At 38.4% G+C, this 19320-nt stretch overlaps 1 protein-coding gene across 2 annotated transcripts; it reads left to right on the forward strand.

Moving 5' to 3' along the window:
• Positions 1-373: 373 nt before the first annotated feature.
• sass6 (SAS-6 centriolar assembly protein) lies at positions 374-19058 on the forward strand. Of its 2 annotated transcripts, none has more exons than XM_028450353.1 (16): positions 374-608; positions 4387-4447; positions 4640-4719; positions 4814-4918; positions 6947-7115; positions 7197-7274; positions 7464-7583; positions 7699-7890; positions 11960-12154; positions 13640-13729; positions 13984-14163; positions 14406-14487; positions 15872-15978; positions 16059-16135; positions 16698-16789; positions 18954-19058. In XM_028450353.1, the coding sequence occupies exons 1-16, from the start codon at positions 547-549 to the stop codon at positions 19004-19006; spliced, it is 1743 nt and encodes a 580-aa protein (XP_028306154.1). In that variant the 5' UTR covers positions 374-546; the 3' UTR covers positions 19007-19058. The 2 variants fall into 2 exon arrangements, with proteins under 2 accessions (XP_028306154.1, XP_028306155.1); XM_028450354.1 differs by having other exon boundaries at positions 374-527.
• The last annotated feature ends 262 nt before the right edge of the window (positions 19059-19320 follow it).

Below are 19320 nucleotides of genomic sequence, written 5' to 3' on the forward strand. Positions count from 1 at the left end.
ATGGCTAAAATCTGACATATTTATACAAGTTTCCTGTCAAGCCTTCTGTCCTTTTTCTAAAATCTATCTATCTATCTATCTATCTATCTATCTATCTATCTATCTATCTATCTATCTATCTATCTATCTATCTATCTATCTATCTATCTATCTATGATTTTTTATATCCCGTTCTTGTAATTTAACTACTTTATTCTCAAAATAAAAAAAAATCAATAAATATAGCCCTAAAACACTGTAATAAAGCGTTAAATTACCGGTACGTAATAAAAATAATTAAATACAAAAATGAGGCTGTCCTCCCAGTCGGTAGGAGGCGCTGTTCACCACACAGGTAGAATTACAGTGTCATAGTTCACTTCCTGGAAACTGGCGGCGGCAGAGAGGCGCTAATTCCAAACTCAGTATCAGCAGCTGCTGGTTTGTGTATTTCTAGTGCTTTTAACGTTTTAACGTCGATCATAGTGCGTTTGAAGCTACGGTTGCAGCGTGTTGAAGTGTGTTTTTAGTGTTACTGTTCCCATTATGTGAGTATTGTATCATATCATGGATCAACTGTTTAGCAAAGTGCTGCAGGTGATTGTGAGGTGCAAAGATGGCGAGGAAAGGTACACACACACACACACACACACACACACACAAAAAGCAAGCAAGCAAGCTAGCTGTGTTAATGTGTGTGTATATATATATATATGTGCTGTAACAATGGGGGGATTTTTTTAAATCATTTTTTGAAGTTATAGGAATTACACCCTAGATGTGTTACTTTGGGGGGCTTTTATTTTGAAATGACACATCCGATCGTTCCAAAAGTATGTGGGTGACATCCTTTGATGAGCTGCTATCAAACTGAAGTGGAATGGTACTGTAACAATGGGGGTTTTTTTTACATTTTTTTTTTTTTAAAGTTATAGGAATTACACCCCAGATATGTTACTTTGGGGGGCTTTTATTTTGAAATGACACATCAGATTGTTCCAAAACTTTGTGGGTGACATCCTGGGATAGGGTGTTATTTTTTTGGTCTTTTGTTTTGAAAGGATGGGTTGATGTGAATAATAATAATGATAGTGATAATGATACCTATTGTTATTTTTTATTGTTAGCATCATAATTATTAGTTTTAATTTTTTAGTTAAACTGTGATATGCTACTCATTTGAAATAAACATTTTCTTACAGTAGGTATATATATTATATATATTTAAACTTGAATTGAATTTAGAATGCATTTATTTACTTGGTGATGTCTTAAGTGGTCTTATATTCAGTGGGATATGCCTTTTAGCTAAATATTTTTTATTTTTTTTATGCTTTTACCGTAATGCTTAGTGTACGTGCGCAGTGAAAAATAGACAGGTGGCTTTACCATGTCCTCTGAACAGAGGACTGGCTTTACCACAGTGTTATTATATTCTGTCTAAAAACTATCAACGAAAGGGAAAGTCCCGAACACGCAATCATAGTCGTGTTTATGTGCCAAAGAATGTAAAGATGGGGGTCTTAATGCGATAGATTTTGATTTTATAAAAAAAATTCTTCCAGTACAGATGTTTGGAACCATAGTCCAAAGAAAATGGGACAGATAAATCTTACTTTAATGTGATTTTGCATTTTCTAAACTCCTAGTCAAGCTTTCTCTTTTTCTCTAGCAAGTCCTTTTATATTTGAAGATGCTATAACTTCACCCCACATAACACACCTAATTAGAATAGCAGATATCTAACTTTTAAAGGTCGATCTTTGTTTCAGCTGAACTGGTGGGATCAAGGCATTTGGTCTACAACCTATTTCTTGCATTTTGACAGCTTCCTTTTATCTCATGAAAACTTAAGTAATAAATACAACCTTAATGACAGTCCAAATCTTTTTAAATCTAGAGTAAAAGCTATTCCAAAATCTGTTCTATCTTCTACATGTGAAACTATCAAATACTCAAATATTTACCCCTGACCTGCCTAAACTGACAATTGGTGATAACGACTTTGGAAAAAGGTAACAAATAAAATTCTCAGAAATTTTTTCAAAAATTCAATATCCCAACACTTTTCTAAGATTTCTATTACAAAATTAATAGATAAATAAGGCAGTTAAAAAACATCTAATCCATTCATGAATCCTCATACATTACGGCAATTTACTACTTGTGTTTCCTTTTTCCCCTTTTGATCTTCAAATAATAATTTGGTCAATATTTTAATTTATCTTTTGATATTAATATTTGTGAAGTCTGTTTATATATCAGTTTCCACTTATACCAATGATATATTGTGCATTTCCCCCCCCCTCGTGATCTTCTAAGTGTCTACTAGCCCTTATTGTTTGTGTTTATTGAAAGGGGAGGAGCTTTTGTACAAGCCCATTGGGCTTCGCTCCCTCCTTGCACCTTAAATGTTTGTTTTTATGCGTGCTAAATAAATAAAGATAAAGAAAGAGAAATGACGAACCCATTACTTTAAATTCCCCATTCCCCCTTAATTGAAAGAAATCCATTTGAAGATATTGAATGGAATCTACCCATCGAGTGCTCTGCTCAAGCAAACATTTGGTTTTCAGACATTAATTGTATATTTTGTTGTGAAGAAGAAACCACTGAGCAGTTCTTAGTCTATTGTACATTTTCACAAGCTCTATGGTCTTATATTCATGACCGGCTCTCCACTAAACTCCCTCAACTAAATGCATTTTCAGAAAAGGATATTATCTTTGGTCTTATAATAAATATCTCACACCCTGACTTCATCAACAAAAATATTATACTCAGACAGTTTTTTTCAATACAAAAAGCAAAATACCCAAAAATCAAACACATTCATTCATTATTTTTATTTATTTTATGCAATATTTTAAATCCATTAAAATGTTGATCAACCTGTATTCTACTGTACCATTGAATTGTCCCCTTTAAAAGCCCTTATGTATGTCTTATTTATTTTATTTGATAATTTTCTTTATTTGTGTTTTTTTGTCTCTTTATTCTGTTCCTCTGTGAAGATTGAACTTGTGATTTTTATTTTATTATGCTATCCTATCTAAACTATTGTTCTATTCATCGTTGTATATGACATTTACGTGCCTTGTTATCTGTATATACTGTGCACTTTTGCTAAAAAAAAAAAAATCATGTAATGGCGACTGTAATTGCGTCAGTCCAAAAATTAAGAAGATTAAGCAAACCCTCTATTAGTTATAGAGTGTTACAAATACAGAGTAGCCAGGATTAGTGCTCAGAGTGCAAAGATGCAGCACCTCAGATACTTTCATACTGCATTTCATTTTTAAGTAGATTTATATTTGAGAAGTTTCAAGTAGGGCTGGGCGATATATCGAATATACTCGATATATTTTGCACAGAACGTGCACTTTCTGTTGACAATTTTATGTTTGAGCCACTCACTGTTTAATAAATACAGTTATGTCAACTTTGACTTAGTTGTGATATCCCCTTTTTTGCATGAAAGTTTAAAATTGGCATATATTAATGCAGTATGATCAAGAATGTTTTAATGTAGACATATAGAATCATCATACTGTTGTGATTTTGTGCATCAAAGTGTTAATTCAAGGGTAATGCAAAAATATCGAGATATATATCGTGTATCGTGACATGGCCTAAAAATATCGCGGTATTTATAAAAGGCCATATCGCCCAGCCCTAGTTTCAAGTATCAAATACAGTTTTTTTGATATTGTGTCATGTTCATTTTAAAAATAAGAAACAAATACTGTATATCATTTCAATCAGTATTTTTTCTTTGTCTTTTATTTTTTTTTGACCAATTACTAGACACACCGAACAGAGTGGACACTACTAGAGAGCTGGGGCCACAAATATGTGTTCAACATTCACATCAGCATTTGGAATAATGACCAATCTGAGCATTTACACAGAAACTACAAAGTCTGTTTTAGTTGCTTTTTCATGTGTTTTGCTTTTCATTTTGTATATTTCCCTGTCAGTTTTGTGTAATTTTGTTGTTTTGTGTGTATTGGATGTCATTTAGTTTGTGTATCTTTCTCTCATTTTCTATGTTATTTCTTTGTATACAGTATTTGCAGTCATATGTTTTTGTGTATTTGTATTGTCATTCTGTGTATTTTTTTGGCCTTTTGTGTATTATTTTGTATGTTATGGGAGTCATTTTGTCTATTTTTGATGTTGCAGACTTGAGCTTTTTTATTTGTAAGCTTTAAATTGGTGTTGCTAATCAGTTTCCTTAATCAGAGCTTTGTTTACCTAAGAGCTGTGCGTCAATGGTGCTAAGGGATTTTTAATTAATTAATTTAATTAGACCCTTCAATCACTAAGACCTTCATTTTTACTTGAATCCCTCGTTATGTTGACCAAGTAAGAAATGTACAACATGTTTCTGGGCTCATTTCACAGGAAAACTAATGTACGTGTCACCATTGAACTTCAACTCACCACCAGTCCTGTGCATAAAAGGGTGAGTTATAGTTTGACTTACAGTGATAGAATTAGACAAAATCTATTCCTCATCAGATGAAAGTCAATGTCCTCCGTTTAACTCAGTTCTCTTTATATACGTATCACTAAATCCAACAAAGTCCTCTCATGGCGGTTGTATGGATGCCCTTGATTTTGTAAACCTCTCATGTCCTGTTTGTGTTCATTGTAGGATCTACTGGTTAGATTAACAGATGATACAGATCCACATTTTCTTTTCAATCTCTCCATTTCAGAAGAAGATTTCCAAAGGTAAGCTGCAGTATGAAGGCTGCTCATTTGTGACCAAAGAACACGTCTTTCAGTCTCTGACTAATGTTTTCTGTTTCTGCTGCTGTTGGAGTAGTTTGAAAGTCCAGCAGGGGCTCCTGGTAGACTTTGCAGCGTTCCCTCAAAAGTTCATCGATCTTCTGAATCTGTGTTTTTCTGAACAAGACGTGCTCAGTCCCAGGTAGGAACTCCAGCCCAAAGCCTCGGAACACCACAAATCTGTGTGCGCGCGCGTGCGTGCGTCAGCCTTGGTTTGATAGCACGCAACCATAAGTCATGTCTATTCTACTGAAGAGGATGCCCACCAGCCAGTATGTTGTAAAATTTAAGTCCTTGATTGTTTGTACCCCTGTTCGTGCACTCAACAACGCAAAACGATAGCATTGTGTTGTTTTTATACAATAACAAAAGTGTTTCAATCACGTGCCGATGCTAGTACAATGCAGTTCTCCAGTTGTTTTGCACCGAGCCTGCGCGTGTGTCAGGGACCGAGGGTCAAAGTAGGAGCACACCAAAGCAATTCAAGTTTACGGCTTTTATTTAGCCAAAAATAATGTTAACAGAAGGAACAAACTGAACCCCAACTGAACATGACACAACCCAACAGACCTCCCAAATGACACACAGGGGGAACATTTAAGCTGGCTGATCAGACCAAACATGAAGGGGGTGACTAGACTGACACATTACAGACATAATTAGATACATAAATTGGTAAGTAAATTAGCTGAATCTAAATAAGCAAATAAGATTTAGCAAGTAAATTACAATGACAAATAATATTAGCAAATTATGTATAAACTATAAATAATATCAACTTAAATTGACATCCCAGATCTCCCCTCATGTCCTGCCATGGTTCAGGCCATAGGGGTGGAGCCTGGAAGTTACACCCTGGAGCTGAATGAGTGACAGCTCTCCAGTGTGTGGGTGGGGTCAGCCCTCACAGCGGGCATGCACCTAATTTAGTATGCATACGTCACATAAAATGGGTCTATTCACTCTTCTCTCAATCCAATCTACTCACCACAGATTGTAGAGCCCACAGGTGCTAGTTTTACAAAAAGGGGGGCTAATGGTGCTTGTTTGTGATGCAAGATGACCCCAAAACATCAAATGATCTTGTTATCAGTCAATAGCAAAAATCTATCGTAATAGCTGGGTTTCAACCCATAGAGGGCAGTCACTCTGACATTTTACAACAAAATATGCCAAATTTAAATACTTTGACTGAAATGTTGAGAGTTGAGCTACGATCAGTCAACAGCACTACTTCATACTAAATACATTTGTATTCAGCAGAAAAAAGTAGTTTTGGTGTTTAGTTACTCTTTAAAGGGTCCATGTTAAGCTAAATTTGCTTTTCTGTGTTTTAAACATCATAAAGGTGTTATATGGGCTTCACACACATGCCCAAAGTGTTTTTCTCATTGATTCCTTCAATCGTTAGTTAGAGGGTGATTTGCTCCTTTCTTACTGCAGGGTGAGCCCAAACACCTCGCTCCAATTTGATGACGCGTTCCCACTTTGATGTTGAATTTGACACAGCACTGAGCTGGAGAAGCCGCGCCTCCAGGAAGCTCTCTGCCGCGATTGACATGTAAACAGACACGCCCAAGAAGGCGAGCATTTCAGCATCCTTCGCGCAGTGCTATGTATATATTTTCTACAGTCTATGTATGTACCGGCGAACGCCCTGCCCCCACGCTCTGTCTCATGTTTATAAAGCAGCATGAGCCTGATACGGAGTGGGTGGGAGGAGGGCGGGCCGTCCTCCGGCCCTACGTCATAATGCTGAGAGGAGGAAGTCAGTGTCCCGTCTATAGACACGCCCACTGATGAATATGCATAAGTAGGCCGCAAATCACCCTGTTTGTGTAGAGTTGCTCAGAAAGTGACTCTCAGAAGGCTAAAACTTTAGAAAACAGGCAAGTTTGGGAAAATAAACCTCAAATACTATGTTTTTGGGGTTCTGAGAACAAATGGAGATGGGTGAAAAATAGCATGATATCGGAACTTTAAGAACACTGATGAAATACCCCCCTGGTTGGTAGCCAAAGATTCACAATGTTGCAACAGGAGATTGAAGGAAGATGATCTGTTGTGGCAAAGCCTGTAGATAAATTGCCTGAATAATAAAAGTAATTATTGATTTATTTGGTTTGTGCAGGATCAAAATGAAACCATGGTCTGTGAATTGTTTCAACAGGTTTTTCCTGCACCTGTCGTGTCAGTTGGCTGTGCTGGAAGGTCATGTTAGCCTCAGTGTTATTGAAACCAATGCCTTCAAGCATTTGTACCACTTATCCTTGAAACTTGTCCAGGGTTCTGACAAAGAGGTCAAAGACTATCTGGCTGTGTGTGTAAACTCTCTGAAGGTTGGTTCATTCCTTATCCTTTAATACTTCCACAACTCTGTGATAAGTGTGTCTTTAAGGTCACAACCTGTGTTCTTTCAGGCTGAGAAGCAGGCTCTCGATAAACAGCTAAAGAAGACTGAAGAGGATCTCAGCAGGCAGCTGAGTTATGCCCAGCAGGTATGTATGGTCTCCAGAACTGAAATCTAGTATCTCCAAACTTAGCCCTCCTGATTTCAAAAGGAAGAAGCCCAGTAGAGATTAATTTCAGATAAAACCTGTGCTAACATACAGTAGCTGACTATTTAAGAAAATCATGAAGGTAGATCATGGTAGTAACCCTCTGAACTACAGCTGTCTCTTTTGTAGACTGTATCCGAGAAGACCAAAGAGCTGGACAGAATCCGCTGCGAGTGGACCAATCAGACAAGCTCTCTGTCTAGCCAACATTCGCAGGAGTTACAATCGGAGAGAGCCAAGAGCCTCGAGGTAAACATGACAGATGTGGTTTTTTAGTGTATTCTTCTTTTACTAGTTCGCAGCTTTATATGACCTCACAGTGAAATGTTTAGAGGCTTCAGGTATTGTTACGTGTGGGTTTCAGTTGCAGAACAGACTTCAGCTACAGACTGAGCAGCTCCGTCAGGAGCTGGAGAGCGCCAATCAGAAAAGCAGCCAGCAACTCCACAGCAGAGTGACTGAACTCGAGTCCTCCTGCAGAGAACTGACAGAGCGGAAATACAAAAACGAAGCTGCTGTCCGAGATCTAAAGAGCAAACTAATAGGCTCAGAAGAGGTGAGCGAGAAGACGTGTAGTGTTATAAACCCCTGTTCACTCACAAATGGATTTGTCCAATTAGTTCCTGTACACATTTTTAAGATTCAGTTTTTTCATGCTTTTAACTCGGCTACCAAAATGTCATTAGATTGACCTGTAGGGTGCGTGGAAGCAACTCCCCATCTTTGTAATGGACTCTTACTTGTCTGCCTAAAAAATCCAGGTGCTTTTTTTTTCTCAGTCTGCACATACTGTCAAAGGTCAACACTAGAAGAAGTGCAGTCTTTTTAAGAGAGCAATGCATGTTTTGTTATTGCAATTAAATGAATGAATTTATTTTATTGCATAATTGTGACCATCACCAGCCCTCCCTAAGGAAGGGTAAGAAATACTTTATTAAAGGGAGAATATAAAAAGAGAGAGCAGTGTTACACCTAGGTAAGGGGGAAGGGAACAGGGAGGAGAGACTCAAGGTAGGAAATGGAAAGGATGAGGAAGAGTTTATTATTTTGAAGTGAGGGTGAGATGTGAAGTTGTAGTTGTGCGTTTTGTGCCACTAGGCCACCATTGCCCTTTAGAATCAACTTCAAAATAATGCTGTTAGTTTAAAAACGGACTCCCAGAAAACTGCAGATCGGCCCCCACTCTGAGCTCCTTTAAATCAAAACAGAAGACCTTTATGTTTACACGGCTATTACGTAATCAAATAATAATCCATGCAGCTGTAGCCAGGCTTCATTGGGGGCAAAGCCCTGGCTGGTGCCAGGTTTCTGTCAAATGCATGAAGTGAAGTGCTTTTTCTCTTATCTATTCTTTAATCAGTGTGGATTTGTTTTTAATGGTTGGGTGTTGAAAAGTTTAAATTTGACCAATGACTGTGTAGTGGATCTCTGTACAGGTCACAAAACACAAACTTGGTTGGTCTATCCTGGCCTGTAATTTTATTCTTCCCTGCCTTGGTGAAAGGGGAAGTTAGAGGCAGAGGGGCGTGCCAGTCACACTCTGCCCGTCGTCATGGTAATCTAAATGAAATGCATGAAAAGGTATTTATTTAACGTGAACAGTAATTGCAGCTTTCACAATGAGGCCAATAGAGCTAATATATTAATTATTAATGATATCACTATTATTACTTATTTATTTTTGTATAAAATATTTACTGTTTTGATCAACTGTTAAATGTATACTGTGTGTGTGGGTGTGTATGTGTGTGTGTCTATCTATATTTTGTTGTATTTATTATTTTTGAAATATTGAATTCTTGTATCGTCTGCTCTGCTGTATCTGTCATTTTATGTAAGTTGAGGACCCCCTTGAAAACGAGATGTTCCATCTCAAGGGGCATATCCTCCAATAAATAAATAAATAAATATAAAAGACAGTGTTAATTAGTTAAATAGTTAGTTAGTTACCGGCTGCAGTATCAACAGCAGAGACATGCTAACTGCTGCTGGGTTGGCATTCACTTCTGGAGTGGATCAAAAACGAGACATCAAAATGATCGCATTGCGTACTGGTCGTATTTCTTCCCTTTGATGAAATATCCACTTTATTAGAGTTGCAAGTTTCCCTTTTGTCATCTTTTCTCGTGAAATGTAACAAAGCTATCCGGAAGTCGCTCTCCATGGCCTCACCAAGCGCCTCCCATGTCCGGGTTTATAGGCCGGGCTACCAGACTCAAAATGCCACTCACTTTGTTGTTGTTGTTGTTCTTCTTTTTCTTCTTGTTGTGTCCACTAGTTAAAATCGCTACTCCTCTGTTATTCGTGAACGGATCTGGCTGAAATTTAGTAGGTATAATCTATGGATGTGTACGCATCGACGCTCGAAGCCCGATTTTCAATTTGGGGCCCAAAAAAGAAAAACGAAAGTCAATTTCTCATTTATTTGCGAGTCAAATATTACGACGGTTTGTGGTACCAAATCATTGGCACATTCCAATATATAAATGGGGCCCATTTCCCCGTACATGTCACGGGGGCCCCTTTTTTCTAATGATTACTCCTCTGTTAGTTCTGAGTATTTTGACCCCATGGGATGAGATATTCGTGGAGCCCTAGAACAAGGGAGATTATCAGTGGTTTTGTATGTCTTCCATTTTCTAATAATTGCTCCCACAGTTGATTTCTTCACACCAAGCTGCTTACCTATTGCAGATTCAGTCTTCCCAGCCATGTGCAGGTCTACAATTGTGTTTCTGGTGTCCTTTGACAGCTCTTTGGTCTTGGCCATATGGAGTTTGGAGTGTGACTGTTTGAGGTTGTGGACAGGTGTCTTTTATACTGGTAAGGAGTTCAAACTGGTGCCATTAACGAGTGGAGGACAGAGGAGACTCTTAAAGAAGAAGTTACAGGTTGTGAGAGCCTTGCCCTTGCCTTGCCCTTGCCTTGTTTGTAGGTGACCAAATACTTATTTTATTGAGAGATTTTTAGAAATCCTACAGTGTGATTTTCTGGATTTTTTTTCTCATTTTGTCTCTCATAGTTGAGATATACCTCTGATGAAAATTACAGGCCTCTCTCATCTTTTTAAGTAGGAGAACTTGCACAATCGGTGGATAACTAAATACTTTTTTGCCCCACTGTATGTAGAGAGAACTTCTTTGAGCTGTGTTTGATACAGCAGTGTTAACACATGGAGCAGAAGTAAACCCCTACGTACCGGCACATGAAGCCCCCCCAAGACATGCTAGAAGCTCATCCTGGGAGTTGAAGCTTCTTCTGTTGAGAGAGACTGTCAGATGTTCCCAGCAGACCCTCACAAAACATTTGGGTCTGCCAGGTCTGACCGTCATCGGAGCCAACTCACCAGTAGGTGGTGATTGGTGGACAGCTCCGCCCCCTCTTCACCTTAAAGTGTCCAAGACATGTGCCTGCAAGTCCAACAACACGACTACAAAGTCGATCATGGAGCCTCCACCCTCCGGCAGGGTACACTCAGGGTGGGCGCACACAGTTTTTCCTGCTCTAGGCGAAAATCCATTATGCTGCTCCTCTATATGCAGCATACCATTACAGCAACACCACACAAATGCCAATATGTCAGACAAATGAAGCAAAAACCAGCAACACCATTAATGGTAATACGCCACACAACGCAAAGCTGTTTGTCTCCAAAACCGGCTAACACCTTTTAAAAGTTAAAAAAAAAAAAGGGTGGCATTTGAAGGTGTAGCACGTGTTTGTGAGGGACACATTCCTCAGCCTATCAATGTGCTCACGGAATGATCGAGCCCCCAGTCTGTGTTTCTCCAAGATTGTTCTCCAGTCACTTGTTCAATGTCCCCTTTAGTGATGGATTTCATCACTTACTGCTCTTGGGGATCTACTAGTACCCATGACAACAAACTGTGTCTATACTGAGGAAAATTTCAACTGCTCATATTTATTGAATTATAGTATGTGGCAGTTTGAATACAGAATATAATACAGCGAGGCTCCATGAGGTGTATGAGATATAGTGATACTGGAAATGTAAATAAAGTTTTCTGAGTAATGTCAAAAGGCTCAACTATAAAGGATTGAAACAAAACGTGCATTACTCTGGATTTAGGACCAACACCAACAAAGTTTACTTCTTGACTTTTTATCCTTGATCTTAAAGGGAACTAACCTCTTCCCCTGTTACCCAGTGAGCAAGTAAAGGTCGATAAATTAAGTGTAAGGAGACGGTACTGCTGCTTAAAAGTCAACTCACAGGGTTTTTGTCTTTACTGTGACCCACTGAAAACAGTTTTACAGCCCCCTGTTGCAGAACTGAGCCTTATAAACCCTGCTCTGTCAGTCAGGTGCGTGACCTCTTGGATCTAGGAAACCTAAAGTCTGTTCCATCTTCAGGCTACTCTGTTAAATCCATGACAGGCTAAGTGAGCCTAGAAAACATAGACCATCTCAATTCATAGTCTGTATTCTTTCCAGTGGCACAGGGTTCTTTTCATCTCAGCATTCGTCACAGGGCCACCATATAAAGACACAGCATTCATTCATTATTCATTCATGAATACAAGTGGAGATAGTTATTCTAAAGAAAGGGAATTGTTTTTATTGGTGCATGAATGATTTTTTGCAGCTATTGCTTTTGTCTGCAGGAGTGTCAACGTTTAAAGCAGCAGGTCTTGTCTCTAAGGAGGGAGAACAGCACCCTCGACTCCGAAGTTCATGAAAAGGAGCGCCTGGCCCGTCAAATGCAGATGAAAGCAGCTGTTCTTGAGCAAGAGATCAAAGATAAAGATCAGCTGATGCTCCGCACCAAGGAGGTGTTGGAAGTCACGCAGCAGCAGAAGGTGAGCACTTAACCAAGAGCAGGACTGGCATTTAAAGAGAAAAATTCAAAAAGCCATCTCGAGGGCAGGTGTTGTATTTAAAGTTTAGTAGAAAAATGATATAACAGCGTAAATAGAGGCAGCTGCCATTTAGAGAACAGCATAAAGAAAGAGAAGCGGGTGTGACAACAGATGAGAGCTCAGAGCCTCTAAAGCAGTGTTTTTCAATCTTTTGGAACCAAGCAACATCTTTTTATTGAAAAAAATCCCACGGCACACCACCAACTGAAAATGTAAAAAAAAACAAAAAAACTTTGTAGCCTATAATAACAATATATCAAATTAATCAAATAAACACACATTTTTTATGATTTTGTTTTTCAGATTAAAAGTGCCATTAACAATATGCAGTCATTTTTATCAAAGTGTCAAATATATTTATATATATGTTTTTATCATCTTTCATATTTTACATACTTGATACGTGTAAGGGATAAAACTAAGTTTAACATTAAATATGAACTACAATTGAACTTTATTCTGTTAAATATTGTTTTGTTTTATATAATGCTTTTTTATGAAATAATTTTGTATTATATTTATACAATAAATACATATATTATTATTCAAAATCACGTCTTTTTGTTATTCTGTATTTTTATGAATAACACAAGTTAAGGTAGCTTTATTTGCACAAATCCATTGTGGTGGGGGTCTCCTCTCCGCTCTCATCTGCAGCTGTGGTCGGGAGCTGCTGTGAAGCTGACTGTCTGTTTGTGCGCTTTAGGATGGGGAGTGGCTCAGTTTTTAAATAAGTTTTTGCATCTTTTTTTTGTTTTGTATATTTTCTGTGATTCTGTGTATTTTTATTGTCACTTTGTTTATTTTTGGATACATTTTGTGTAAGTTGGTACATTTCACTGTTTATTCTTTGTATTTTTCTAGTTTTTTTCTTTCATATTTTTATATTTGGTTGGCGTTTTGTATGTTTTTACTTCACTCTGTATTTCTGTTTTGTGTTTTTGGAGCAATTTTGTCTATTTTGCTGGATCTTTTTTAAAGTTGTGTATTTCTGCTGGTTTTTTGTATTTGTCATTTTGTATGCTTACTTTGCGGGACGCACAAATTTAAACTGAGGGTCACTTGTGGCCCCCGGATCTTCAGTTTAAACCCTCCAAAACATATTACTAATTTTTTTATATGTTTACTTTTATTTGATCACAAATAAAATACACCTGAAAAAAACACCCCATAAATACAATGTACCAATATGTTTCACGTTTAGTAAGTTCACCTCTTGGAGTCCTCCAGGCCATGACTGCCCATGATGGGAATGTTCAGATAATAACAGTCCTTAAAAACTGTGAAAATGTATTTTAAACAGTGATTGTGTTTCTTTATTCATCAGATCAAATGATAATGAGTTTTCACTCAGATGGTTCCAGTCATTAAAGGGAATCTACAGTTGTATGTTCATTCATTTTGACCAGATGTTTGACTTTTCAGGAGTCCATAGAAGAAAATGCGGAAAGCAAAGAACTTCAGAACCAGAAACTTGAAGAAACTGTAAAGTTACTGTCTGAGGACATCATAAAGGTGTGTAAGATGTCACCTCTTCATCTGTCACTGATCCTCATTCAGTTCATAGCTCAGCACCACCATGCGTTTGTGAATGAATGAATTTTTTGATTCTTCATGGTTTTTTGTCATTCTTCATTTCAGGTTTTTTTTTTTTGCATTTCTGGGTTTTTTTCATTACTTAGTTCAGATGGAGATGGAAACTTACTAATTTTAACTCGAGATCAAATCCACTGTTACTATTATAATCGACACTCCTCCTTTTAAATTAGGCAAATGAAATCATTAAGAAGCTGATGGCAGAGAACCGGACCCTTGCGGGAAAAAACAAAATGAAAAACATTGCAATCATAAGGCAGGAGGAAATTCTACAGGAAACATCAGAGAACCTTAAGAAGGTTGAAAATGATCTCCAGAGCACTAAGCATCAGCTCAGCACCAAGGATGAAGAGGTAAACTGGAGATCAATGTCAATGACCTTTCTCCAAAAAGGAGCAATTTAAATTGTTAATATTGTTCATGTAGACTGTAGGTGATGACATCACTGCCTGAAAAGGCTGAAGCTGTTTTACAGCACTAGTTTTAGATGGAATCATTGAGTTTGACACACACATAAACCTAAAAAGAATCAATTATTATGTAAGAAAGTTTTATTTTGTTTGTACTTGACAAGAATATTTCCTGTGAATTCCAGATGTTGAAGCTGAAGGAGCAGTTAGAGTCGGCGATGCAGAAGCTCAATGAAAGCAAAGAATTGTTGAAAACAAACGAGAATGGTGAAAACACTTCTTTTTTTTTTTTTAACTTAAAATACTTCATCCTACCTTTTAGTGATCCTGACTTTTGGTGGAGAAATACAATCATTACAGTTCATCTGAAATCAACTTCACACACTAGACCACTTTTAGCTTTGATCACAGCACACTCTCGGGCGGATTCACTAAAGGTTTAGTGGTATTAAAACGTGTGCAAACGTCGCTCCACGTGCTAATAAGGAGTGTGCTGCCGCTGTGCTTCCCAATGCGCCCTCATTCCATTTAGCGCATTTCCCCCTAATGAATATGTGTAATAGGTGGATCTCCCAGGGGGAGAAAAAATATGGGAGGAGGAAATGCAAATAAATCTATGCAGGGGGAGCGATGCGATTCATGAAATCTGGAACTGTTTGCGGTGGTAGTTGTAGTACCAGAAAACAGTATGAATGACAAGCAGGTGCAAACACACGCAGAGATCATCGCTGCAGTAAATTTGGACCAAAAACACAACGGAGATGGAAAAAAAGGGTGTGTGTGTGTGAGAGAGAGAAAAAAGCTGGATATGCGTCCATCTCTACTCCGCAGATCACTGTCTCACACATGCATGCAATCAGCCGCGCACATACACCCATCCGTCACTCAGTCACATCCACGCACATTTATCCACTGCGGGATGAATAAAGAATCTATCTGCTGTGATTCGTGCATTTCTTTTATTCGTTTCCTCTACTAACACCTCTAATTCTGCTGCTTCTGATTTTTATTTTCGCTTTTGCGCATTCATGTTAACCCTCCATGTTCAACACAACACGTACAAATCGCTCATTTAAATAGGGCAGTCTGCACCAGTTCTGCTTGTGCACTAATCATTGCTGCAATCTTCCGTGCAGAAGGTGAGGAAACTGCGTCACTAAAGGATTTAGGGAAGCAACTGAATTACCATCCTTTATTTCAGATCTTAGTGAATCCACCCCTCGGTGTGGCATCGTGTCCACAAGCTTCTGCAACGTCACAACACTTAATTCTGTCCAGAGTAACAATAATTGCACCGATGATGGGAGATTTAGATCACTGTGCAAAGTCTTCTTCAGCACAGCCCATAGATTCAGGTCTGGATCCTATGGTGGTCATCCATGTCTATGGCTACTTCCTACTTGGAGTTCTCTACTCCCAGGTTTAGTTTACAGTGTGCTTACGTTAACCACTAGGTGTCACTAAACAATAGAACACTGACATCTCGCCCAAAACTTTTGCAAACGACACAAGACAAAATGTTTTAAATGCGTGCGTGAAAGACGTGATGATGGACTGTAATGTGAACACCATGAATGTCGATGTGAACAGCTTTCTCTCCCAGTTATCAGATGGTTGGTGTGTGTGTGTGTGTGTTCTGGTCACGTTGCAGTTATAAGATGGCTGAACAAGCAGCTAAACGAGAAGCAGCTTTGCAGACAGGCTCAGTCTCCAGAGTCGGTGGAGAACGCCGCTCAGCGCGTCACTCCAGGACTACGGGTAGGAGAGCAACTCGTATGATTGTCAGATGTTTGCTAGAGTTGAAGGTGAAACACTCATCCATGTTTGCATGTGTTCAGGCCCACTTCCTCCCTCAGACAGGAAAAGCAGCCGTGTCTCCTGAGCAGGGGGCGGGACAGATGGTCCACAGACAGGGGTACGATAATGCTTTTCAACCTTCACACTGAGCTGATGTCACCTTAAGCTGACTGAGAGCTCCAAACTCAGTGCTGACACACCTGAAGCCATCACGTGTGATCTTGTGTTAGGATCAGGTGTTTTAACACAGTGTTTAACATTAAAACATTAACCTTAAAGTAAGTAAAAAATAAATGATCCAAACTTCATGAAGCGCTCACTTCTTTAGGTAGACTTCACTGAGCTGAAACCAGTGTGTTCTCCTCAAACTTTAGGAATGGACAAGAGCTTTTCTGTGTGGAAAGCTCAATGAATGCTTTCCCATTCTGCTGCTTTGGACTTGAGTATTCACTCCATAAATGTGTCTTTGTGTGCATTATCAGATTATTAGTTGTCAATGCGTGTGTCCACAAACTGCAGGAGGTCCCTCGTTTGGAGAATGTGAGACGTTCAGGTTGCAGTGTGGTTTGAAGCCTAGCGTCTCCTTTTCCATGAGGAGCCCCCATTGGCTGAATGTATATTTATTTAAACGATGCTTGCTGTGTAAACTGTGTGTGATGATAGTTTCTCCCACTCCTCAGTGGAGACTCTGCAGGCCTGGATTCAAAGTACTTTGAAAGACGAGATGATCGTATCGCAGTCCGCGGTCTGCCATCGGACCTGCTGCACACAGGTGAGTGAGTGTTTGGATGTGACATGTAGTTCACTTCTCTACAGGAAGATCTTCAGGTTATTGTAAACATTCAATGAGATAAAGGTCCAAGACTAAAAAGATTAAAAGTTGTTCAAAAATGTAAATGGTCCATGGGTGTCACCACTGTATTTTCTGTGGTATAGAGTGTAATTTTCCAAGAAATTTACAATATTCCTGGTAAGTTTCACAGATAAGCCTCACTATTGGCTGATGAGGGCGCCCTTCAAACAACTAAGCCAATCAGATCATGCAGGTAGGCCTGCTGCTACTCTGGTTGGATTAACGGAGGTTCACGTGTATTTTCATTAGTTTGAACTGATGAGTTTCCATCTACACATAAAGCCAAGTCAGCACATCAGTCCATCATCATCTTATTATGGTCACTTTTTATTATAACAGGCTGATGCTCCATCACTACTTCTTACTGTGAGCTTCTCCATCAGCCTCAGAGTCTGGACCTGATCGCTCCTACAAAAACCTAATTTGGAGATTTGAACATGTTATGTCATTTATTATTTCTTACTATTACAAACTGAGATATATTACATGTTAAACCTTATTATTGTATCTTTTATTTATTCTCTTCCTGCTATAAATGCAGACAAGCCCACAGCCTTCCCCGCTGTACAAACTTGCATTTATTACTGATATTTGCTTTTTAATAGAGAAAACTCCTTATTTTAGACATAGAGAATGAAAAGAAATACTGTAAATAACAGACGTTTGACTTCTACAGTCACTCATATGAGGGGCATCTCGATCCGATATTGGATATCGGTCCGATATTAGACTGAAAACAAGTATCGGATATCAGATTCAAATTTGGGGATTCTCCGATATTTTTCTTTTTTTCTTTTCCCCAATTCATTTTTTGTTTATTTTATTCAGTTGTAGAATACTGTAGATATTATGTTGAAGGTTTAAAATGTATGTAACCAATTGGTTATATGGTTTCTCATACCTACTGTTGCTGACTATTGTTCTCTGTTTAACATCACTTGATCAAGCCTTTTCTAACATTACACACTACAAAATAAGTAATTATTTTATTATTAAAGAAAAAAAAGTATGTATGATTAATGCTGATATCGAATCAGGTACGCAAGGCTGCAATATCAGTATCATATCGGAAATGAAAAAGTTGTATCGGGACATCCCTAACTCAGACACGGTCCTGCATACGAGGCATGTCTCATCTGTCCTGTTAATAAACCTGTGAGTTTATCACTTTAACCACAAAAACTGAAGCTTCTTTTTGAACGTTGGTGTTCACAGAGATGTTCATTGGCTGCTCGGTCACAGTTCAGTCATCCAACCAGGGGTGACAGTCGCGGTACTACACTGTTCCACCTGCGACAGCTGCTTTCACTGGACAAATGTGTGCAGACTGAAGATGAAAAATCTTTACAGAGCGCTGTGCAGTATTTTCCTCAACATCAACTGTAAATGAAAAAGCGTGGCCTGCCTTATACGACGGAAAATACAGGACATTTTTATTATGGATTTTAAGCTATAAAAGCTTGTGAATCCCTATTCACTCACTGTGGAAAATTAAGTTTTAATTAGTGGGAGTCATTGAAAGAGCAAAATGAATCCCGGCACGCTTACTTAGAAGGAATTCTCAGTGTTTCAATGAGAAACTGGATCAAATTGTTGATGATTTAATACCGAGCATTATGGGGTCTTCTGAAATGTCAGTAAAAAATTATTTTTTCAAATTCACACTATCAAAAAACTGAATTCTATACTTAAACTTTCTCAAATATAAATCTAGTTAAAGATTGAATGCAGTATGAAAATATCTGAGGTGGAACATCTAATCTTGGCGAACCTGTGTTTGTTACTTACTGTAAAAAATTTGATCAGATCACTAAATCTAGGAAAAAAATGTCTCTGGGGTCACCAGAAATTTGTGATGTCAAAATGGGCTCACAACCTGAAAAAGGTTGGGAACCTCTGAGTTAAACAGACTTAGACCCATCATGTTCTACCAAACGAGCTCATCAATCATGTCCATGAAGAGGACAGAGCAGTGAGAGGTAGATCTTTAATATCTGAAACTTCTGAAAGCTGTCATAAGTGAAGAAGAGAACAGAGAAAAGATATGACGGGACTTTGAGTGTGTTTCTTTTTCCTTCCTCAGCTGTGGCTCCGCGAGCGAAGCTTCCCGTCGCTTCGGCTTATTTCACACAGTGAAGCTGAACGTTGGATCACAGTCCCATCCCTCTTACTTCTTTGCTGTATTTAATAACTCTTTCGTCTGTTATATTTTGTTAATATTGTTCATTGTTTATCATTATTACTGCGTCTCTTACACATACAGTTTTATCGTTCTGTGCTTCTATTGTTGATTTAAAAGCGTCCCATGTGAGGTGACTAATAAAATTTTAAAAACTACATCCTGGTTTTCTGTACATATTTTTAATCGTAGCTGCAGTTTTATGGCACTGTATGAGCACCAGGCAAAGACGAGAGCTGTCTAATAAGAAAACACATGTTCATGTCCAACA

This window comes from Gouania willdenowi, chromosome 6 (genome assembly GCF_900634775.1).
Source record: "Gouania willdenowi chromosome 6, fGouWil2.1, whole genome shotgun sequence".
In the NCBI taxonomy this organism is placed as follows: domain Eukaryota; kingdom Metazoa; phylum Chordata; class Actinopteri; order Blenniiformes; family Gobiesocidae; genus Gouania; species Gouania willdenowi.